We start from the raw sequence: 25,483 nt of genomic DNA, 5'->3' as shown, positions 1-25,483 counted from the left end.
AGAGAGAGAGAGAGAGAGAGAGAGATAAAATGAAAGTTGTTTATTCTGAATATATCATTGAATTTGTGTAAGTTAAATGAACGTACGGTGGAACTCAACCTCACACATTAGCAGTAACATGAGGCCTCTCAGAAAGCTATCTACAGGTAAGTAACTAGGGACATTACCCTATTAAATCTGAACACAGTGGCTCATTGTTAGTAGACTAGCTATCTGCTAAGCTCCATTTGCTTCTTCTCTCTGCAAATGGTGAGACCAAGTTATTAAATGAATTACACATTTCCAGGTACTATTAGAAAGGAAAAATCATTGTAGATAAGAAGTTTAGAAGATATTAAAAGATCTTTTGCTGATATTTTACTACATTGTTATTTATTTAAAAGTCTGAACAACAAAAATTAATGGAGTGGTTAAACAGATTATATAACACCCATATGACTGGAAATAACAGTTATTAAAATGAGATTTACAAATAATTTTAATGGCATGAAAAAATATTAAGTGACCCCGAATTTATAAAATGTGTGCTTATATTTGTCAGAATAATATATTAATTTCCATTACCAATAACCAACAATGCAGTGCAGAGGGAAGAAAACTAGACTGGGTTATAAGATGTGCTTTATAACTGAGAAAAAAACACTTGGATTTTTTGAAATATCTCAAATATTGAGATCACTTCTGTGACAAGGCAAACTAGTTGAAATCTAGACCAACTGCTAGTTTTAGAAATGAATGAAGACAATAAAAAAGAAGCCAGTACTAAGTGGTTCAGTAACATAACACAGGTTGAGGATTTTCCTCCCTCTTGATTCATTTTCCAAAAATAAGACTTTCTGCATTGGCTTAACATTTTGAAAGACAGAGTCCAGAAAAAACTCCCCGAGAACCAAAATACAAATGTTTTTACAATCAGAATAAGAATGTTTTACAATTAAAGGGTGCTTCTTATCACTGTTACCAAACTTTTCTAAATCTTTTCAACTTACCTTCTCAACAACCCAGTGAAGATAGATCAGGCTTTAGCATCTTCCCTTCACTAATGAGAAGAATGAAATTCAAAGTCTTGCTGATTTGCCTAAAGTCTAGAACTTGGATGGTCATTAAGGCAAAACTGTCAGGTAGATGTCTTCTGTTTTTCTTATTTCTGATACCTATACTTTTAGCATTTATAGTTTCACCCCTTACACAATGCAAACTTTTAAGTGTAAATAAATTAAGTTAATAAATGTACTAAAACTTAAGGTACAAAATATGACTAATTGATGTTTTCATGTATTTATTTCCTACCTCCTGGGTAATAATAAACCATAGATAGCTTTGTAGTGAACTTGTTTTTGGTTTTTGTTTTTTCCTTTTTGAGACGGAGTCTCGCTCTGTTGCCCAAGCTGGAGTGCAATGGCACGATCTCAGCTCACTGCAACCTCCACCTCCTGGGTTCAAGTGATTCTCCTGCCTCAGCCTCCTGAGTAGCTGGTATTACAGGCACAAGCCACCAAGACCAGCTAATTTTTGTTTTGTTTTGTTTTGTTTTTGAAACAGAATCCCATTTTGTCATGCAGGCTGTAGTGCAGTGGCCTGATGTCAGCTCAGTGCAACCTCTACCTCCCGGGTTCAAGGGATTCTCTGGCCTCAGCCTCCCAAGTAGCTGGGACTACAGGTGTGCACCACCACGCCATACTAATTTTTATATTTTTAGTAGAGACAGGGTTTCACGATGTTGGCCAGGTTGGTCACAAACTCCTGACCTTGCGTGATCCGCCCACCTCAGCCTCTCAAAGTGCTGGGATGACAGGCATCAGCCACTGTGCCCAGCAGTGAACTTGTTATGTTAAAATGAAGGTAGATGATACTCACTAAAACATTTTTATTTTATTTTTTGTAGAGATGAGGTCTCACTATGTTGACCACGCTGGTCTCGAAGTCCTGTCTTCAAGCAATCCTCCTGCCTCAGCCTCCCAAAGTATTGGGATTACAGGCATGAGCCATAGCACCCAACCTAAAACATTTTTATTAATCCACATAATATTAAAATGATAGATAAAATTTTTTTCTATCTATATCTACAATATAAAAATGACAATTACTCCATTGAATGTGTTTATTCCAAATTAAAGTTGATTTTTTTTTTTTGGTCAAAATACTCTGAGCAGCCAGACACAGTGGCTCATGCATGTAATCCCAGCACTTTGGGAGGCCAAGGCGGGTGGATCATGAGGTCAGAAGATCGAGACCATCCTGGCTAACATGGTGAAACCTCGTCTCCACTAAAAATACAAAAAAGTAGCCAGGCGTGGTGGCACGCACCTGTAGTCCCAGCTACTCAGGCGGCTGAGGCAGGAAAATTGCTTGAACTGGGAGGTGGAGGTTGCAGTGAGCCAAGATCACGCCACTGCACTCCAGCCTAAGCGACAGAGCGAGACTCTGTCTAAAAAAGAAAAAAAAAATGCTCTGAGCTGGTAGACCATAATGTATCATTTGATTGTGCAAACAGATGTTCTATTCTGTGAAGGTCATTAGAGTGCCCAGATTTCTACAGTTAATAAGGGAGAGATGTGGCATATCTACATGTATATTCTTTCTCATAAATAAAGTGAAATATAAAACTTGCCTCTTCTATGAAGAGTCATTTGCTATAGCGGAATAATTTTCACCAAAGCTGGCAAAAGCTATCTTCTTATCCTCTCCCATGAGGGGGAAAAATACACCAAATGTCTTTGGTTTCCCCTAATAGACATTAGAATGTTATTCCTTATCTCTTTATATATTCTTGGTCCAAAAACAAAGGAAATGCAAATCGGTGAGTATGACACATCAGCTTCTGGATGGCAAGAACCATTTCCTTTATCGTCTTGGTATTTTTAGTGTCTATTATATAACAGAGGCCCAGTAAATGATTATTATTTTTGGCCCAACTCTAGCTATTATTTCACTTTGTCAGACTCATATTTTTTTTTTCACTTGGATTTATGTCTTCTTGAGGGCCAGTTACCAGTTTACAAATATTATTTGCTTCTTCAAATAATATAGTTCAATATGCAATGTATGTTTTTAAAGAAAAAAAAAGTCAAACACATAGGCTTAGAAAAATTTAGACAAATTCATGAAGATTCTCTAATTTGCTTGTTTGGTAATATGTGAAATTAGCTTATTTCCAAGGCATTGAAGGTACATGTTCAGTTCATGTAAACACCTTCTGAATGTTTCAATGCCAGCTGTTAAAGCAGAGAAACACGGAGCTGGGAAGGAGTAAGGCAGGTAGGATTACATTTATAAATGTGACAACTTCTCCCCTCAAGAAACTTACAGAATAATATATTTGGAATTTTACAAAATTCTTTACTGATAGACTTCTTTGTACGTATAGTACACTTCCCTTCATTGACAATGATTGAGGATAATTGGCAATTTGGTTGCCTGAATGTTGTAGCTAATTGGAAGCTGTCAAATACATCATGTCTAATTTTTGAAGAATTGTAATAAAATAGAGGTCAGAAACACAGAAACATAGAATTGGCCATATTAGCTCAGCTTTATAATTCTTGAAAGTTTGGTTGACTATTTTATTAATTCATTTAAATAAATAAATAAATATAATAAATACATTTTATTAATTAAATATTTGCTAAATATTAGTTATTATTAAATCTTTGCTAAATATTAAATATTTATTACTAAATAAATATTTGCTATATATTTTACTTGCAAGCCACTGTAAATATATAAGAATACAAAGATAATTGTTCACCTATTCATTCACTCACTCATTAATTTATTTATTTAGGAAATATTTACTGAGCACCTATAATGTTCTTGATATTGAATGATCAATCCTTAAATATAGTAAAATGTAGTAGGGGAGATTAGTCCTAATTACAGATACCAGAATATAGGACATTACATTGGAAACCCAGGAAAAGATCAAAAGTGCCTAGGTATTCAACATATAGATTAGCAATACTTATTTTCTTACCTGGCCGTTTGTTATTTCATCAGCCTGATGGTTTTACCTTTTAATATCCCTGTATGGCTGTGCCATGCATAACGTTGGCTAGTCCCTTCAAAATTGTATTTCTCGGGTAAAATTATTTCTATAAATGTATCACTTGCTTTTTGAAATACTACTACTCTGGTTTACTTATTCTAAACTCACCTAACTCAAGCTTAACAATGTGCTTCCTTATTCTAATATTTCAAAATTTGGTAAAAAAAAATCATCATATCTATGACTTTCATCAGTTTATAAAATTTGTTCACATAAAAAGAAACCAATTTAGTACTTTCTCATATATAAATCCTTTTTCTTAGGTCATTTGATGAAAGGTGCTCACTTTCAAAATTCTATTGAACATAATTTAATCTTTTTTGGATGATTTACGATGTCACTTTGGAATATTAACAATGGCTCAGTCATTTTTGTCAATAGCTGTGGGTACAGGATGCAGAATGCATTAAAATTGGATTGGATTAAATTGATGGCAGAACTGGGTCATTCCCCAAATGTTACTTTCTTAAATATAGCAGTCTTTTATCTGTCATTTTTTCTTTCACTCTAAATTTAAAAAAAAAAATGTACAAATCATGCTCTGGTTAATTTAGATTTATGATAAATTAGAATTCACCATGCACACATGAATGAAAAGCATATAGTTATATTTTTATATTTCATACATTTTTAAACTAATTCTGTAACAAGTATAAAGCTAAGTAAAGTACTTACATTAGCTGCACCAAGAAGTATTAAGGTAGGCCCAAGACCTATTGTGTATATTGATCTGAGCATTATTGATACAAGAAACGGCCGAATACCCACAGGCTTGGAGAAGAAAAACAGCATAGATGTGCAGATCGCAACTGCTATCCAAAGAAGAACCGAGAACAATGGAGAAAGTGTACCTGTAAAATGTGGAAAAAATGTATTGTTATTAAGAATAAAACTAAAAAATGCTAAAATATTTGCTGCTCTACTTTATATGCTATCATTAAGTCAAAGCCATAATCCACTAAATTTCAAAATGACCCCATCTACATTCTTCATATTTCAAGGAAATCTCTTTGAACACGTTACTCATTATTACATTTCCAGAAAACCTGTGATTACTTTCAAGCTACTTAAACACTCACTAATGTTCCTTTTATTAAGTCAGACAATTGTTCATCTTTCTCTCATATGAGGATGATTCTCTAAATACTTTTGATAGACATCTCTCTCAGGAACCTTAATTCAAAATTTATGATTAATGACCATTAGTTATATAGCTAAATCATTAAAAAATTGAATTCATACCTTGCTTTGTCCTATTAGTATCAAGTTTCCATATTCTAGATTCCTCTGAAGAACGTAGTAGAATAACCTTTATAAAATAGACACACACTTTAACTGCTAAACACACATGCATAGATATGTGTATGAATACGCGCAAGAGTGTGTGTATTTGAAGGCCAGCTCAACTTCTAAATAAAATGGTTAGCTATTTAATCATCAGAAAATTCACATTCCAAATGTCTTAAAAAACAAACTCCGTTACACATAAGATTTCTTAGAAACTCCCCAAAAGAGAGGCTCAAAAATATTCTTTCTTTAATAAGTAGTACAATTCATTGACATTTGCACTGACATGTGCATTCAAGGAATCCTTTCCTGAAGGTCACGTGGTGCTGCATTTGCAGAAGTAAATTAAGAGGCAACATTCTTGGGCTGATTGGATCTGCTCTGGGGCCTCAAATGCATGTCTATAGGCTGACATAGAAAGGAAACAACAAAATGGAGATTTTCCACTACGTCCTCTGGTAAATATTCAGTAACAGCCTTATTCTTTTGGCCACACCTCTTATCTTTATTTATAAAATTTGCTACTGCATGCAAAACACTTCAAGGACTTGGTGTGCATAGCTTTTGTACTGTCATCAAAACTCTGGGATTATTCGACTCCTTTAATGAATTCTGTATAAAACTCTTAGTTTACAGTGTGTGCTAACATCTCAGAAATAGGCAGGAAGATCCTGCTAGTTGTTAAAAGACAAACAAAAAATCAGATAATGAACAGCATTCATTTAGACATGTTTACTTTTGCAAGGTTTGTTCTTATGCTGTCTCTGAAAGCACATAATGATGAAAGGAGGTTGGGAAGAGAGATGTGATATCCCCCCCCCCCACCAAATTTATAATCTCATAAGATTAATTTGGAGATGGGGAAAGAAAAAGGGTAAACTGCTCTGAAAGTTACCTTCAATTCCTGTCCTCTGGCAATGCTAACATACAGGTACCCTACTCGCGTTTACGATGATGTTGGCTTGTAAGCACTCTACATCTACCAAAATACAGACTGACCACCAACTGCCTTGACCTCACAGATCTCAAACAGCCATAGAGTAAATAATGCCTTCAACTTTCTCTCTTGCTTACTGGGACTTGAGACTCCATCAGAATGTAAACTCTAAAAGGATGAGGGCCATCCCTAGGCCTATCGCCATGCCTGTTACAGAACAACAAATAAAAATTTGTTGATTGAGTAAATAAACAAAAATATATTCTGTGAGTTTGTTTTGAATAAATAACTAAGTCTCCAGTTATCAACTCCCCAAGTCACATAGCTTAGGTTTTAAGTTCACTAGAACTGACAACATCTTCAAGGCACATTTACATCTGACTTTTCAGCATAATTCATAAGCAATGTCTTGGTGACATTCTTATTCTAGAATAATTTGGCATAGATAGTCACATTGTGCATTGTCACTAATTCCTGATAAACTATCTACCTCTTTACTATTCTTTTCAAGACAATATCTGGTTTGCTGAGATTTCCCCTTGATCAAACAGAAATTATAGTCATACAATTAAAATTGGGTGTTTGATCCCTTTGTGAAAAGGACTCAAAGAATGTCTAGTATAGTAGCTAGCACATAAGTTCACACTAAATATGTATTTGAATGAATAAACTCAAAAGTTATTTAAAACAGCTATTGACAGGCCAGGCGCGGTGGCTCAAGCCTGTAATCCCAGCACTTTGGGAGGCCGAGACGGGCGGATCACGAGGTCAGGAGATGGAGACCATCCTGGCTAACACGGTGAAACCCCGTCTCTACTAAAAAAATACAAAAAACTAGCCAGGCGAGGTGGCGGGGGCCTGTAGTCCCAGCTACTCGGGAGGCTGAGGCAGGAGAATGGCGTAAACCCGGGAGGCGGAGCTTGCAGTGAGCTGAGATCGCCCACTGCACTCCAGCCTGGGGGACAAAGCGAGACTCCGTCTCAAAAAAAAAACCAAAAAACAAAAACAACAGCTATGTTTATAATTCTCTTCTCTAAGAATGATCATATTGGTTTCTATCTGAAGATTTAATGCTAAAAAGAGAACTGAAGTCTCTCTGACAAACTCTAGAGAAGACAGTGCAGATTTTCTTTGAGTCTTGCACAAAGTCTTGCTCGCCTGGCTAAATTTTGTATTTTCAGTAGAGTTGGGGTTTCACCCTGTTGGCCAGGCTGGTCTCAAACTCCTGACCTCGGGTGATCTGCCTGCCTTGGCCTCCCAAAGTGCTGGGATTACAAGCATAAGCCACCTAGTCCAGCCGACAGTACAGATTTTCAAAGCCATTCTTTTCCCATTTCTCTCCTTAATACTCTATATATGTATCCATTTTCTATAATAAGCATGATATTATTTTAATAATACAAAAAGTTTTATAATTTACCCTATACATTTATAAATCTTAGAAAGTATGAAGTTTATCCTTTATGAAAGAAAATCCAGAAAGCAAAATTGCAAGCTTCAATCCAGTTCACATCATGCAGACTCTATAATTTCCTGTACAGAACATGCTGCTTCTTAATTCCCTGTTTCTCTCCATCCCTCTGCCTCCCAAGTAGCCTTATGAGATCTTTCTGTTTTCTCTACCTCAGTCCAGCTAAAGTAGATATCCACTCAGAAATCCCTGGGTGGCCTTTACTATTGTGCCTTATTCATTTCTTGGTCCCTTAACTAGACTGTGAACTCTTTGAGGACAAGGACAAGTTTACTAATCTTTGTATTTTACAATCTTTGTATTTAACAGTACCTGGCACATAGTGGCACTCCATCAACAGTTAAGTTGAAGGAATTGAAATCACCATGAAGAACTCATTTTCTTTAACACAAAACACTTGATGGAAAAAAATAATTACAATACAAATTTTAATATAATTTTAAAAAATCACATGCTATCTTGGTATAAGGAATTCCCATGGCATCAATTTTCTCCACTAACTAGTCTGCCTTTGCCAAATGAAATCCAGGATGGGGTATCTGGCGTGGCAGCCATCAGCTTCTGAGTGGACTCCCAGGACATTCCCAGCACCAGAAGCTGCTGCTTCAGCCACAACCAGTGTAGCCTCATTCCTCAACATTGGCACTTTTCCTTTTTAGAGAAGCATATGATAAACAAACAAACGCCACAAAAATCAATCAGCCAAAGAAACCCAACCCAAAACCTTTAGCCATAAAAAATAGGCCCTGTACTCCTGAACAAATTGAAACCAAACTCTTCAAAGCCTGGCAATTAAAGGAGATTCTCTATCTGCAGTAGAGGGTGAAGAGTGTCCAACAGGCTGGTCCTCTGAGAATTATCTCTGCCTTAAATGTCTCCTTTTGGTTACTGTACCCCACTACCTGGTTGAGGAGGGAAACTACTCTCTCAGTTAATATCATAACCCAAGTGTGAATCAATTATTTGAGCACAAGAAACTCCTAGCAGTTCAGGTGTTCAGACTGGAAAATATACTTGGAGGAAGCATACATGGCTCCTTCCCTCTGCCAATCCCTCTGTTCTCACCACCACATTGGTACCAGCATGTATTAGGATCTGGGGTTAGAAGGGTGGCATATTTTAAGCAGAGTTCTTTTTTGGTAGTGCAAGACTTATCAGCTGATTTCATAATCAGCTTCTACACCGAGTCAAGGAACTTCAGGGTTGGACAGAATCCTTACATTTATTATTATTTTTTCTTTTTTAACTTTATCCTTTACCTAGATTCCCCAAATGTCAACACCTCATATAACCACATTACAATGATCAGTATCAGGAAATTAACATTGATAGACCACTTTTACCATCTATCTAGTCAGAGTTGGTCATTTGCCCAATTTATGACCTTCTTCTGAACCAGGGTCACACACGGGATTCAGTTGTCATGTCTCTTTAATATCTTTTAATTTGGATAGTTCCTCAATCTTTCTTTGTCTTTCATAAGCTTGACATCTTGAAGAGTACTGGCCAATTATGTTGTAGCATAGCCCTCATTTGGGGTTTGTCTGAAATTTTCTCAGTTAATTCATTTTTGGAAGATGATGTTACATCCTTGTCAGTGATTGCATCAGGAGGCACGTGATGTTGCTGGGTTTCATTACTGGTGCCATTAATGCTGATCACTTAGTTAAAGCGATTTCCCCCACTTTAAAGTTATTATTTTTCCTTTCATAATTAAGTATATTGTGGGGAGAGACTTGTACATTATACATAGGTTATATACTTTTCATCATATGGTCACCCATTAATTTTAGCATCCATGGATAATTTTTACTACTGTGATGTTTGCCAAATGGTGACGTTCTATTTCCATCATTCTGTCTGTATTTTATTAATTGGAATACAATTATTAAAAAAGAGCTTTCTCTTTCCACTGTCAACAGGAACTCCTGGATTCTTATTTTATGCTATGGGAGATAATGTGTCACTGTCAATAATCTTTTTCTCTAAATTTTCTCATATTTGACCACCTGGAGACCTTTCAAGTTGGATCCTGGGTTCTCTGACATGTCTCCATCATTTTTAAGCACTTCTTGAAGGAATTTTCATCCATCTTTAATCTCACCCATCTCTAAATCACTTCATAGTGGCCCTGGCAAACAGTTGTTCAGCCTGTTAGACCAAATCCAGCATCAGAAAACCTTCACCACCAGCACAGAGCTTTCTTCCTCCAGACAATTCTGATGGCCAAGTGTGTGTAACAGTCTTAGCTCTGTTTCCTCAGAATTCATAGCTATGCAGTGTGCAACAGATTAAGACTAAGCTAATCCTGACCAAAATGTTAACCTTATTCATGGAGCTCATTAAAGTAAATAACTCATCCAGAACTATAACCAGATGACCCAGACATAACCTTGGGGTTTGACATTGCCAAAATGGCAGCTCATGCCTTCCCTTCCCTCAAAGCACCACATCCACTTAAATATCCTAAGCTGAGGCTCTACCTTGGTTACTGCTGTTAACTGCTGTCTAGTCCTTTTCCAGAAGTAAAGTCTGCATCTGCACCTGATGATAGCGCACCATGACTTCCAGCGTTGCGTTTGTTAGTCCTATTTCCGGGACTAACAAACTTATACCTCCCATAACTAGGAGAAAATTGATGCCATGGGAATGTCTTATACCAAGATAGCATGTGATTTTTTAAAATTATATTAAAATTTGTAGTGTAATTCTTTCTTTCTGCCAGTGCTTTGTGTTAAAGAAAATGAGTTCTTCTTTTTCAATTTCAATTCCTTCAAATTGAAATTTGGTGATTTCAATTCCTTCGACAACTGTTGATGGAGTGCCACTATGTGCCAGGCACTGTTAAATACAAAGATTTTACCATCTTTGTATTTTAAAAATTACAAAGATTAGTAAACTTGTCCTTGTCCTCAAAGAGTTCACAGTCTAGTTAAGGGACCAAGAAATGAATAAGGCACAATAGTAAAGGCCACCCAGGGATTTCTGAGTGGATATCTACTTTAGCTGGACTGAGGTAGAGGAAACAGAAAGATCTCATAAGGCTACTTGGGAGGCAGAGGGATGGAGAGAAACAGGGAAGTAAGAAGCAGCATGTTCTGTGCAGGAAACTATAGAGTCTGCATGAGGTAGATAGCAGAGCTCCATGATGTGAACTGGATTGAAGTTTGCAATTTTGCTTTCTGGATTTTCTTTCATAAAAGATAAACTTCATACTTTCTAAGATTTAAAAATATATAGGGTAAATTGAAAAACATTTGTATTATTAAAATAATATGTTTATTATAGAAAATGGATAAATATATAAAGTATTAAGGAGAGAAAATGCTCCTCCCGTCCCACCATTAATGGGTAAAGAATGTCTTTGAAAATCTGTTATTTCAAGTCCTTTTTCAAGGACCAGTTGCACCAGCAATACCTGGTGAGCTTATTTAAAAATACATATTTTTGAACTCTAATTACAAGGCAAATCTTCAACCTCAGTTTCTTCATCCATAAAAATATTCTTCATCCATAAGGATATTCTTCCTTCATAAGAATACAGATTTGTCAGGAAGATTAAGTGAAATGCATGTGAAGTGCTTAGCATTTTCCCTGACCCAGTCTAAGTGGTGAACAACCTCCGCTGCTGTTATTATTATCAGTATTACTATTATAACTATTATTGGCCAGGCAAGTGTTACAAATACCATGTGTTCTGCTTCTCCTGAATGAGTAAAGAGCAACTGCCCAGAGGGGTGGCATTTCCCATCACTCTTATATTTCATGTACAATAGGTGGCAGCAGAGCCTACATACATTGGCTCCAGTGGTCAAGAAAGGGAGATCATGGAATGGAACTCAAGGGAAATTAGGTCCTGTATGAAGAAGGGGCGCCTGTTAATGACATGCTTCCAATCCATGGAGAAAGATCCTAGATTGGACACAAAAGGGTTAGCCTTCTACTCTAAGATCTGCCATTCTTTAGGCTTTCTGGACTTCCATCTGTTCATCTGTCAAATGAGTGCTTGATATTAGATGATTTCCAGAATTGCTTCCTTTTTTAAGACTTTATGCTTCTACTAACTGGGACTCTATAATCTTGCCCGCATTCTGTGTGCAGATGATATTGATTTATCATTTCATGCTGGACTTCTTTCCTCCCAAGAGTTATATTCCTCTATGCTAAGAGTTTATCACTAAAGGAGACTAACCATAGTGAAGAGAAAGCCATTTTTACTTCCTGGTGAATGTGCAGTTGCTCTATAATGGATGGCCAAATATGTGTTACATTTTCACTGCTATTTAACTCACACATCCACTCCATTGCTTAATATTCTTCTTTTATTCTGGGTATGCCTTCCAAAAACAGTGGTTATTCATGACTACTCAGATTACAGCTAAAGTTTAGAACTTTGATATCTATGTTACCTGTAATGAATCTGTAAAAGAACAAATGACTTTCGGACTCCCATTTCCTTTCCTGCCTACCCCCAGTTCATCTGAAATAGGCTGAAATACCTGTTGCTCTTATCATACTCTCTTTCCACGAGGCTTCCTTCTGTAGTACAAATATGTACCTTTTAAACAGAAACCACCACCATTGAACTTTATTGAAGGTTTATCAGGTACTATTCTAAATGCTTTACCTACAGCATCTCATTAAATTCTCACAGTAATCCCATGAAATGATGAGACGCAAAAGCACTGCATTGTTATTATTAGCTGATTTCTCCATCTTTTCTTCCAAGCCATTCTTTCCATGTCCATTCCAAAGTTATTTACCAGACTGTAGCCCAAACCTGTAACATACTTCCCATGCTCTCCACCAACTTACACAAAACTTACTTCCCAAAGTCTCACGATTCAGTATATTTCTCTTATATTTCTAATTTCACCTAAAATGGTATACTTTCTCATTTTTGTTTCTGTATTATTAGTTTAATAATATTAGTTTCATATTCAGTACCCTTTATTTCCTATTATTGTCTTTTCATATGCTGTTCACTTTTGAAACCTCAGATGACAAACATTTAATTATCTTAAGAATCCCTGACTTTAGTATAGAATTAAAAATTATTTCTAGATTACATGTATGCTCACTAGAGAAACTTTAGACAACACAGAAAACAAAGAGAGTAAAATATAAATGCCAGTATTTAGATAACAATAATTAATATTTGGGCACAGAGCTGTCATTTGCATAATTGAGATGATACAGTATAAAAATGTTTGGAGTCGTAGCAATTAGGTAGAAATGACAAATCTTTTCATTGCTTTATTTGCCAAGATATAATATAGCTCTAATAACAATTGTGTATACGAGCTTTTTAAAAAATAACAATACTATTGACCACACTTTTCTGCCTATTCTATTTACTGTCATAATCTACTTCCAACAAGTATAGAAAAATCCATTTAACAGGAATGAAACTATTCTTATTTTGAAGCTCTAAATAGTTAAGTGGAAACTTTAAAATATTTATCTTTTAAGGAAAAACGAGCACTTGCCTTCATCTCCATCATCCCCGAATGGGTAGAAGAGAGCAACAGCTAAATTGATGAACACAGCCAGGTTGAAGGAAATGCTCCCCCAGAGAGAGATGTGCCTCGAGAACCAGAACAGTGCAGGGTTATCTAGGAAATGAGAGGCGTAAAGGAACAGAACAGAAAAATAAATTTTGGTTTCAACACATGAGGCTTACCAAAACAATATTTTACTAAATGCATCATTTTTGTAAACTATTATAAAAACCTATTTAAATAAATATTTGACTTGAGTAAGTTTATTAAAAACAATCAGAACCATAAAGGAGTGAAATTTGATTCCTTTTTTCATCCTTCAGCCAGTTTAGGCCTAAACTACTGCAGAAGGGCGAGGAGTTTTGTAATCGCTAAAGGTGGTCAGAAAAGGTGATTCTGTAATAATTCTCTGTAATCTATCTGCAGAGCAGTTTAGCAGTTGCCTGGGGTCCCTTTTAATGAAATGATATACTTCATTGTATAATTTGGTAGTATTGATAAATTGGTCCCACTCCCATGCCTTAAAGTCAAATAAAAAAAACTCCAAACCCATAGCACAGATATATTTCTAATGAAAATTCCTATGACACAGTCACAGTTAGCTGAAACTATGAAACCTAATCATGAGACATAGTACTCCTGACAGGGAACTAGTGATTTATAATATTATCTACATTTTAAACCTTAAATCTTCCTAAGAACTTGTTGGGTTTGAAACAGCAGAAGAAAATGAGCACTACAATAAAAACTGCTAATAAGTAGAACAGGCTTTGCCGAATATATTCAACAAAGGACTCTGTGTCTGTCATCAGAAATGAATTACTAAATGCATCAATCGAATACAGTTTACATTAACCAAAAATCAGTTCTTTCCACCTCTGTTAAATAACTGAACAGATTTGTAATGCATGTAAGTTTGAATGAGAGCCAAACTTACTAGCCTGCCCTGGGCACTCACATGGCTCCTATAGGTCTTGTTCATTCTCTAACTTTTAAAAACTTAACACCAGGATTAAAAATTTTAAGTTAATCAAGGGGGAAAGGCACATTGATTTTCAAATGGAAATGATAAACTTTGTAGATAAATCCTGTGAATTTCAACCTAGTGCCTATTGCCTACTTACAAACTGTACTTCTCTTCAGTACATCTTGTTTTCCTTCTCTTGGAAGGGAACATTCCAATGCTGAAATATGCTATGATTAGCTATGCCATTTAATTGACTAATGTACCATAAACTGTAAACATCTGCATCTCCATCATTCCTCAATTAGGAGTCCTCGTTTTTAAAGGTAGACTATTAAGACAAAATTAGAAGATGTTGATGCATGCATTTGTAATCACAAATCCTCACTATTGAATCCACCAAATGAATTAGATTCTGCCTATAGCCTCATAATAAGCTGCTCCCAAATTTTAAAGTAAAATGTACATTGAAAATTATTTTAAGAATTAATTTTTGGTAAATGACAAAATACTTATTTTTTTTAAAAGCACAGATCCCCCCAAAGCACTAGTTCAGTATTCACTTTATTGTCAAGGAGAAAATATATGTGTTTTTTGTTTTGTTTTGTTTTTTGTTTGTTTGTTTGTTTTACTGAGACAGAGTCTCGCTCTGTTGCCCAGGCTGGAGTGCAGTGGTGCAATCTTGGCTCACTGCAACCTCTGCCTCCTGGTTTCAAACGATTCTTCTGCCTCAGCCCCCCAAGTAGCTGGGACTACAGGAGCATGGCACCACGCCCGGTTAATATTTTATATTTTTAGTAGAGATAGGTTTTCACTGTGTTAGCCAGGATGGTCTCAATCTCCTGACCTCATGATCTGCCTGCCTCGGCCTGGCAAAGTGTTGGGATTTACAGGCATGAGCCACCATGCCTGGCCAGAAAATGTATGTTTTTTAAATGCTCCAAATGAAATCGTGTCTTCATATGTATTTTAGACACCCAAAATTTTCACTGAATTTCATAAGGCTCTACATGGTAAATTGCTAAGGGAGAATAATTTTGATTTTTAAAAAAAAATTCTGTTTTAAAAGCCTAAAAATGCATACCACATCCCTATACCTAAAGATATTTCTCAAGCACCACTCGAATTCATAAATCATACCTACTAAAGTTCCTGAAAACTAGCATAATGAAATACTGTTGAATAGAAGTAGTGAGAACATATCCTGTTTGTCTAGAAAACTCCAAGGGACTGAAAAAGACCTACTCAAGAGTTTCCCCCACTGACTTTTGTGAAAAACTCATGAGATCCCTTATCTTGGAAAATAAACTAAAGTTTATTTAAAAATTCTAAAATTTTAAATTTTAAAAGTCAGTGTTTCCTAATAGACTTGGGACCTAAGAGATAAGTCATGGGAACTGTACTAAACTGATTTTTTAACTGGAATATTAAAACATTGCTCTATTTAAATACAAGTGTCATGACATGTACAGCTTGTTTGGTGAGGGGAGGTAAAGATATGTTCAAAGAAAGACTTACTCTCAGCAAAACATGAAACAATCCCCTCAATCTCAGGACAATAGAGGAAGAGTGTGCAGGAGCTGATGTCTCTCAATCCTATTTACTGATAGGCCAGTCAGGGCCCACTCACGGGCTTCAAACCTGCAGCTGTTCAACATTTGAAAACGTACAGCTGCAACCCTGCATTTCATAATATTTATTTAAAAAATGGGATCATCATGAAGAGTTGATGTAATTAGTTAGGGCTTTCTGTTTTCCTTAAGCTGCAGGTGTCTTGGCTCCAGTGGTAGACTAAGCGGACACCCTTAAGCCTGAAAGTGATTTCAGTATGTCAGACTGGCAAGAAATTAAAAAACAATTTAAATGAGCTGCATCATGTGTCCCAAAGTACCAAATTATCTACCACTGCTCACAAAACTAACCATTTCAGTTTACTGTACTTACTCCTGATTTTCTTTTGCCACTTCATTTCATTGTAGAGATCTTCTGTTTGCTGGAAAAAGTCATTCACTTTACTTCCTTGTTCATCCCTTTCAGTTGTATTGAACACACGGCACTTGGATTCTCGAGTGAGGTATTCACATATATTGGGGACAGGAAAAACTATTTGTTCCATGGTCCTATCATGCCGGACAATCTGAAAACATTAATTTGCATTGTTTTTAGCCTTTTGGACACCTCAGCCTTAGACTTGCTTTTGTTTTTAAAATGAGTTTGAAGATGATGTTTTATGAACTCAGTTGTGAAAAAATATGCCAACTTGAAATATCTGAAAGAACCCTTTTTACTATACTACTTTGCATTTTTCTCTTAAAAAAGAGAAATTAATTGACTAATATATGAAAAACACTATACTTTGTTTAAAATAACAAAAACTAAAAACCTTTTATTCTTTCTGGGTTAGCATTATACTTCTGCCACCCATTTTTATTTTTGTGAAGTACATCCTAAAACGAAGACAGTCTTAATTAGAAAGTGACTGGCTGGGTAGGCTTAAATATAGCATTTATACTATTTGTATCTTGTTCTTAGCCTCTTTGTCCTAAAAGGGGCTTTCGGGTAACAAATGACATATTCAACATTATGTGTCTGAACTCTACAGAGAAAAGTGCTTTATATCATTAAAATGTTCTCTTACTCATGGCAAAACATATTTTTGTAGGTACAACATCCATGTAAACATATACCCATATTTAAATACTCATAATTTTGAGCCTCCCTTATTTGTTATTTGTGACTGTTTAACTTTAGACTAAAAAAAAAAAAAAAGGCTGATTATTTTCATACAGCTTTACTATGTAACAAGGGTTCATGAAGCCTAAATTTCAAGGTTCACATTTACGTACAGTGCCCAGTTCTCAGGAATGAATAAGGATTGGCTTAACCCAAAAGAGTAATTCTGTTCCCTTTGCTACTGACTGGTGTGGTGGTGGTCATGGGCTGTACCTCTAGAAAGTGAGGCATAAAGAGAAATCTCCCGAAAGGGCTTCCAGGAGAGATTTTGCTTGTTGGTAAAGGCAGAGAGCCATAAGAGACACACAAAACAACAACAGCAACAACAACAACAAAAACAAAAATGAAAACCAAATACACAAAAACAAAAGTTTTTTGTTTGTTTGTTTTTGTTTCTTTGGTTTGCCTGTATCAAATTTCTTCTTGCTTAGAATCTAAGGGCATGATGCTTGGAACTCTAGCAGCCATTTTGCAACCATGAGGTGAGATAGTGTCAGCATGATAAGGAACCTAGTATAAATATGTGAAGAGTTTGCATATTTTAAGACATCACTGAGTCACTGAATCAATTATAGAACTGCTGGTACTCCAGACTTCCCATCAGATAAAATTTTACTGTCTAAACAATTGTCAGTGTGGTATTCTATTAAACTTGTAACTGAAGGTATCCTAAATGATATGTGATATATTCAATTACATACTAGAATACTGTCATAAAGCAAACTACATGAAATTTAGTAAGGTAAATGAAAATTCCTGGATATACTTTACTAAAATCAATTGTACAAAATAATTGGACACATTTGGTATGACAGGCAACCATATGGGGAAAAAAGGTTTACTTGATCCAATAGTGTCAAATATTATTTTAAAAATCTCAGGGTGCATCAAAGAAATCGTGTCTAGATTATTATAAGCCAAGTTCTTCAGTCCTTTTATGAAATGTTATGTTTGATTACAGTTGCCACATTTTGCAAACAGCATGGACAAACTAGAGGGATTGCTGAAGGAAATGGAGGTGTGTTAACTGCAAAAAACCAGAGATGGATAATTTTCAATACATTTATTCAACAAATGCTTATTCAGTCTTTAGGTGAGGCATGTTGGAGAAAAAACAACACGAACCCCAATGGGTAAGAGCTTGTAGTTTAGTAATCATGATGACTCTTCAGATGTTAGAATCAAGCTATTATGTTGAGGGGGGAAAATGTTCTGAATGTAAATATTAAAATGGGCTAATGTTAATTCTTTATTTAAAAAAAAGTTTCTAATTATTAGAGTCATTCAAAATCAGATCAGTTTCCTCGTGATATAGTGAGAACTCTATGGCAGGAAGAATTTAAAGCAGAAGCAGATTATTACAGGGCAATATCTTCTTAGATGGGTGATTAGACACGAGGCTCTTCCTATTTCCCAGGGTCTTTAAGTCTATAACTTGCAGACAAACTATTATTCTCAATAACATGAATTGTTGTGGTTACGTTCAAGGCACAGGGTTCAGTTTTGGAAATACAAAGATGACCAAGACCAGTCCCTGCCTCAAGTAAAGGAGAAGTGACATATATGAAGCTAATAATATTCCAATGTGATAAATATTAAACTAACAGAATAACCAAACTGCTGTGGAAGCATACACAGTGAGATGAAATTAATGAATGCCTGGAGAAGGGAGGAAGGCCTCTCTGAGTAGGTCATGTGAGCTGGCTTTGGATGAACATGAGAACTGATCAATGAGTTTATCAGCCTGGACCACTCCTTTGAAACCTGGACTTGTATATAAAACTCCATGGATGACTCAAAGTCACCTCGAATTCAATCTATCCAATAATGAACAAATAATCTTCTTCTACCTTTTAGCTGCCAAACTTCACTCTCTCCTAGCATTCTCATACATGGCACCAACTTTTGCTCATTTATTCAAATGAGTAGCCCAGAGGACATCCTTTTGCACACCATTCTCCTAACATGTGCAATTCAACTTCAAGCCCTGTCAATATGTATATGTATATGTGTTTATTTACTCTCTCTCTATATATATATATATCACTATATAGAGATGTACATGCATGTATCTATATATATGTATTTTCCAGTCCAGCCATCTTCAATATCAGCATCTCTCACATTTACCATTCTAATATCTTCCTATCTGATCTATGTGTGTTTTCTATCCCACTCTCTTTTCCAGTCTTGTCTCCAAACAGCAACCAGATTGATCTTTTGAAAATAGTCATCTCCTTCCTGTATTTTTTACCTTCCCTTCACTTACTTTCTTCCTTCTGAAATCCCCATTCTGAAGGAGAAACTCATACTCAATCTTTAATACATTCTTAAAGGTAACCTTCTCAGTGAAATCTATCCTGAAATTGCTCAGGCACCATTAATTATTATTTTCTCTACATTTCCTTGGCCCTTTGTTTATATACTTATGACACAGAATGATCTTCTATATGTGTGAACTGGTAGAGAGTAAGTGCTCAGTAAATATTTACTGAATGTGTGTATTTATAGCTAAATCTCTCCTCACTGCTGGAATCAATAAAACAACATCAAACAACAGCTCCCATCTCTCACAGACATTAACCAAACTTCTCTCCATGGCCTGCTCACTCTATTTCCTATTCCCTGGTCTCTTCTGATCTCCTAGCTTGGTACTTTGACTTCTGGGATCTTCTTTAAGAACTTCATGGTTTGATGACCTATTTCTACTTGTACAGAAATTTTTTTCCTGCTAGTCCAGCTCATGGGTTCCACTAAGTCAAGTCCAACACCAAAGTTGTGGTACTATTAATGTTTACAAATGTGAGCAAGGTATCCACTTCTGTGACACAAAGGTTTGGCAACAGTAAACAATACAGTGTAGGGGTTATATATCCCGAGAGTGAACACAGTGATGCCCATTATGCACTCTGCTGAAAAGTAAAAAATATCTGCCAAAATGAATGAATGTATAAACGTAAATTATAGGAGTGACAAGCATCAACTACTCTGCTCACTTCTGCCTGATTAGCTCTGTCAGCCAGTGTCAAAATGATACCATAGCTAGTAAATGTCAGCCAGATGGGTCTCAGAACACATAATGACAAGTCCATTTTGACCCACCCCTCCTGAACTGCCACCAACCATTAAATAATGTCTCATTTATGAGGGTCGGGGGAGGTCAATTGCTGCATACTGAAAATGGAAACTGTTAAACCTTTCCAAGGCTATGGTATCAATATGAAAACTGTATTAGTTTCTTTCATGTTTACTCCACTTGTGAATTGTTGAAGATCTCTATTTTAATAAGCCTTCCACAATTTTAAAAAAGAAACCTTTTCCTGAATGAAGGCTTCTATTATAATAATCGCATCTCTCAAACACTATTGCTCTGCAATGATTAATTGCTTCTATGGCTAAAAAAATCTATTAATTACAAAAGAAATTTTACATATAGTCTTAGTAAAAAGACAACTTTGAAAGATGTACACCTCATTTTCCTATACATCACTCCTAACTCATCCTTTTACTATACATTTTTCAGTTTAAACCACTCAATTCTGCATCACTGCTCTAGAAAAAAATATGAAAATGGTCTAAAATAGAAAGTAAGCATAACTTTTCACAGTTGGTCCCTTTCAATAAATAATAGATGGTTACCTCAATCTGTGCAGTGTGGTTGGCATAATACTTTAAGGCTTCATCTCCTTCATCTGGATCTGATCCTGGTTTGAGCATCTGCTGCAACAGTTTATTGTGGCGGGCCAACTAGAACGGGGAAAAGATAAAGGTTTTAGGTCCTTTTTTACCCTTTCCTGGGGTCGAACTTTGAAATAACTTTGTCTACTTGTACACATAGCTTCACAGTCCTAGGGTTAAGGACAATTAGTTACACTTCAGGAAAGCATGTCTGTATTTGAAAGGCAGAGATAATGAAATCACAATGATCAGCCATTAATATTTGTTGATTAACTCTATGTCTTCAGTAAATATATGATTGTACCAGGAAGAAGAAATGTTCCCAGTGATACGTAATTGATACTGTCTATAGTAAATTTAAACTACATACACATAAAAACAAAGTGATCAACAGCGCAATAAATCAGTGAGTAGTGGGGACAATATAAATGTGTGTTTTTCCTACACACACATAAATAGGTATCTGTATTTCAGAAGAGTTTCTCTTATAGCATGTAATCTAAGCTCTACATTAGTAGTTGGTATAAAGTCCTATGTTTCTGCACGTTTGTAAGCCAAAATTAGTGCTTTCTGGGTATAGATCTTGATTTTATTGTCATTGAAATTGGGCATTTAAAAAAGCAAAAATTTCACCATAAATTATTTTAAACTGCTGGTGGGGGAAGTCATCTTTCTCTCTCATTTGAATGTCTACAGCATTTGCTGGCTAGTTCTCTCACTGTGTACATTAGTAATACATGTTGCCTTCAGATGTCTCTTTTATGGTTGTCTCGAGCAATTCCTGAAATCTTGCATTGTCTTTCACTTATCAAATATCCTATTAATGCTTAAATTTCCTGAGGGCTTCTACTAACAAAGACTCTACCACAGAACTCTCTCATTCCTAGCACAGTGCCTGCCTCCAACTCCATGCCAGGTACTAATTCTAAGTACTTCAAGTACATGATCTTACTTGAACCTACTAAGAAATTCAGTGGTAGGCACTCTTTATTATTGCCATTGACAGATGAGGAAACTGAAGCACGGAGAGTGTGAGGAACTTGTTTGTGATACCATAGCTAGAAAATGGTAGAGCCAGTATTTTCTCAACATTATAGAGCGATAAGTTTTCCTATGATTCATGAGATCTTAATACAAACTGTGATTATAATCATGGAGATGAATTTTAAATAATAATTCAGAACCTAGAAAACCAAATGAACATTATCCTTATAAGTGATAATTTGGTAAGCTAAATATTCATTACACTGATGTTGCTCTAGAGCAAATCATTTTGAAAATTGTTATTTCAGAATTGGTTTTCAGGGTCATTAATCAGTCACTCAAAAAAACCATTTCCTATTTTCTATTTATGTTTTTTTGAACTAAATTTGAATTATACACATTTTATTACAAACCATAGTCATGAAACTTGTTGTGACTTATAGGGGTTTCTAAAAATCTCAATGAGTTTGAAAGCATAAAATTACTGTAATCATTTAGGTACCTCAGCATGTTTTAAGAAGTGGCCAGTTCTTGAAGGCAAAACTGGCATGATTTCTTTACTGATTGGATCTGGGGCATGAAAGAAAGAGAATTAAGGATGATTCCAAAGTTATTGACCTGAGCAATTAATAGTTTAGAAATGTCATTGACTAAGAAAAAATGTACGAGGAGTACATTTAGCAGGATAAAATCAGGACTTTGTGGACATGTGAAGCTTTAGACGAGGAGTGGGCTATTGGATTTGTTTGCCATTTACTAAGAAAAAATGGAGGAGGAGTACATTTAGCAGGATAAAATCAGGACTTTGGTTGTGGACATGTGAAGCTTTAGATGAGGAGGGGGCTGTTGGATTTGTTTGTCAGGAATTCTGGGCAGAGGTCAGGGCTGGAGCTGTGCATGGAGGGGTCGTCAGTATATGGCTGATACTTAAAATCATGAGCCTTAGTGAGATCACCTAAAAGTGAGCTTAGACAGAGAAAAGAGCTCCACGGAACTCTAATATAGGTTAGTAAGAGAAAAGACACCAGCAAATTAGACTAAGAAAGTTGGTTAAGCAAGGTAGGAACAAAACCCCACGCAGCCAGGTGTATTGCAGCCAAGGGAAGAAATAATTTCAAGAGGGAGGGAGTGATTATCTGCGTTAAATGCGGCAGGTAAGTCCAACCAAATGAGGACAGGGAAATGTCATTTGGTTTAGCAATTCAGAAATCACTGAAAAGCTTCACAGCAGCAGTTTTAGGAAGTGGTGGATACCAAAGCTTAATTGTAGTGAGTTTAAAAAAGAATGGGAGGCGAGGAGGTATATACAAGGAGAGTGAGTAGAAACAATTCTTGAGGACTGCAGGTGTGAGGGAGAGCCAAGAAATAGGATGGCAGGTAGATCCTGGGCAGGGATAAAGGTGGATTTTTTAAATACGGAAAATAGAACATCGTGTTTGTTTGGTTTTGAAAGGGACTATTCACTAGAGCAACATCTTGACTAAGTGAGAGTGGAATGATCTAGAACATTTGTAAAGGGGTTTGCCTTAGATAGGAATAAATTTACCCTTAGAGACAGCAGGGAATATGGGCACAGATTCAGGAGGTTGGGTGGTTGTGATGATGGGAACACTGAGAAGTTCTTTTCTGGTTACTTTTTTTCTCAGTGCAGTAGGAAGCTGATAATGAGGACGAGAGAGGAGGTGTTGGATAACTGATGAAAAGCAGCTATAAAATAGCTAGCAAAAGTACATGGACTTGGAAATACAGTAGTACTGCCAGGAAGCCTTAAGGGTCTCCCTTATGTTATGGTCAAAGGGAGGCCAGGAACTATATTTGTGTGTTTTTCTCCGGCAATATTCAGCTGCCTGGGTAAAGTCATGGAGCATAAAGAGAGTTGTAAATAATGAGATCTATAGTTTTGTTGGGTAAGGTCAACAACACATAAAAAAGAGATACTTAAATACTGGAACTCTTTAAATCTTACATAACTGATAGTCTCCCAAGGTGAGATAGTAATTTGAATAATTTCTCCTAACTTTATTTATTAAAAAACTTTTACTTCTTTACGATCACTTCATAGGGTCAAAAATTGCTGCAGTTATTTTAAGAAACCAATAATGTTATTTAATGTAATAGTAAACAGATCTATACAAATCATTTTCAGTTAGTATATCCTGCTTAACAGAAACATTTGTGGGCCTCTCTTCCTCCTGTTGACTTAATGACATGATTCTGCATTTGTCTTGTTTTATTGCAGAGAAGAGGCATTCTAAAAGGGACTCAAAAACAAACAAACTAACAAACAAAAAAAAACACCCACCTAGGCCTCCCTTCACATGTTCAAAGTATTAGAACAATATTTTCATTCATGATTAGGTAAGTCATCTTTACATATCTTTGAAAATTTGAAATATATAATTGAAAAAGAACAATACAAACAAAACAGAGAAAACTTCACTTTTTTTCTACCTGGAAATCTTTCATATTCTTTGTAATAGAGGGTCTTGACTAATGAGGCTTATTTGCTCCTCCCTGTTCTGTGTTCTGATAGCGCCCTGCACATATCTATATTATGAAATTTCTCATATTGTATCTGAGTAACTGTTATTTCTCTCCAGTGGTCTGTGACATCCTCAAATAAAGGGCCTGGTCTTACTCATCTCTTTGTTCTCGGCGCCAAAAACAGAACTTGATACATAAAATAGACTCAATAAATATTTGTTGAAATCAATGAAGAAATGGGCTAGTTAGTAACATATATTCATAAATTTAAAGTGGACAACAACTCTTAAGCCTCAATGAATTATCTCTCTGTTTCATCCTCTGTAAAGAAGAAGGGCAAATAAATCTGATTAGAAATCAGACAATGGTACAAATTCTCGTATTTGTAGAAAGAAAATATTTTAATATTTTTTCTTGTTTGATAGTTATTTATGTACTCATATGTATTCCAATAGATTATAAGCTATTTGGAGGAAGGAAATAACCATTTTTACTGGCATCCTTTATTATCCATTTCACATTTATCTTCTTACCATTGGGATTTTAATGTTCATTTCAGTTTGGGTCCAAGTAAGGACAAGGTAAAAAAAAATCAAGAAACTACACTTTGATGACATTCAATAATAATTATTTCTTAGTACTTTTCATCTGTGTTTTTTTAATGTGAGTTCCACTTTTATTGGGTACCCAATCAATGTTGAATGGAACCCTATATGATAAAGCAAGGATAGCATTCCTATTATATAGACAAAATGCAAAAGAATTAAGGAATATCTTGATGACTGTGAAATGCATAAAAATGACTGATATCAATACAGAGCTTTCCTGGTCCAAATTAACAGTTTACTGAAAGCACAATACAATGTCTTAGAAGCCAATTAACATATGCTCAATAGTTTTTAAAGGATTTAGTCCCCTATACATGCAATCTGATTTAAAATATTCTGTAGAATGAACGCACTGCCAACCAAAGATATTCGGTTGTCTTAGTGATGGACTCTTTAGCCACATTTGTCTACTCCACACTTTTATATGCCATGTATCCTTTCATATGACTTAAAAAAAAAAAAAAAGAAAAAAACCCCAGCATCCAAAGCAGCAATCACACCATTTACTATTATGTGCTTTGGAAACCAAAGGTAAAAATACCTGGTAAGTTTCTGCACAAGTATGGCACATCTGTGGAGAGTTGTAACAATAAGAAATCTAATTTAGAACCTAATTAAAAACTGAAAAACTGCTAATGAAGATATTCAAGGACTGCTGTCTTAACGATAGCCAACTTTACTATTGACAAAGATGCTCCCAACAGGACTTGAAATTAGCTGATGTCACTATACAAACATGTTCCAGAAAGCCAACCAACAATCAATATTAATGATAATGAGAGTCTGAATTT

General features: G+C 35.7%; 1 protein-coding gene across 1 annotated transcript in view; it reads right to left on the bottom strand.

Annotated features, from left to right (window-relative positions):
• The window catches only part of ITPR2 (inositol 1,4,5-trisphosphate receptor, type 2), a 455,230-nt gene that overhangs the window by 84,290 nt on the left and 345,457 nt on the right, over window positions 1-25,483 (bottom strand). The window contains exons 46-49 of the mRNA XM_012002420.1: window positions 20,578-20,685; window positions 16,150-16,342; window positions 13,230-13,355; window positions 4,721-4,896 (exon numbers count right to left, since the gene is read on the bottom strand). Coding sequence (XP_011857810.1) covers window positions 4,721-4,896; window positions 13,230-13,355; window positions 16,150-16,342; window positions 20,578-20,685 — 603 coding nt within the window. The remainder of the gene's footprint in view (window positions 1-4,720; window positions 4,897-13,229; window positions 13,356-16,149; window positions 16,343-20,577; window positions 20,686-25,483) is intronic.

Source organism: Mandrillus leucophaeus, unplaced genomic scaffold (assembly GCF_000951045.1).
Source record: "Mandrillus leucophaeus isolate KB7577 unplaced genomic scaffold, Mleu.le_1.0 Scaffold686, whole genome shotgun sequence".
Lineage (NCBI taxonomy): Eukaryota > Metazoa > Chordata > Mammalia > Primates > Cercopithecidae > Mandrillus > Mandrillus leucophaeus.
Note: the sequence above shows the minus strand (reverse complement) of the source record. Positions and strands in the feature narration are given on the sequence as shown.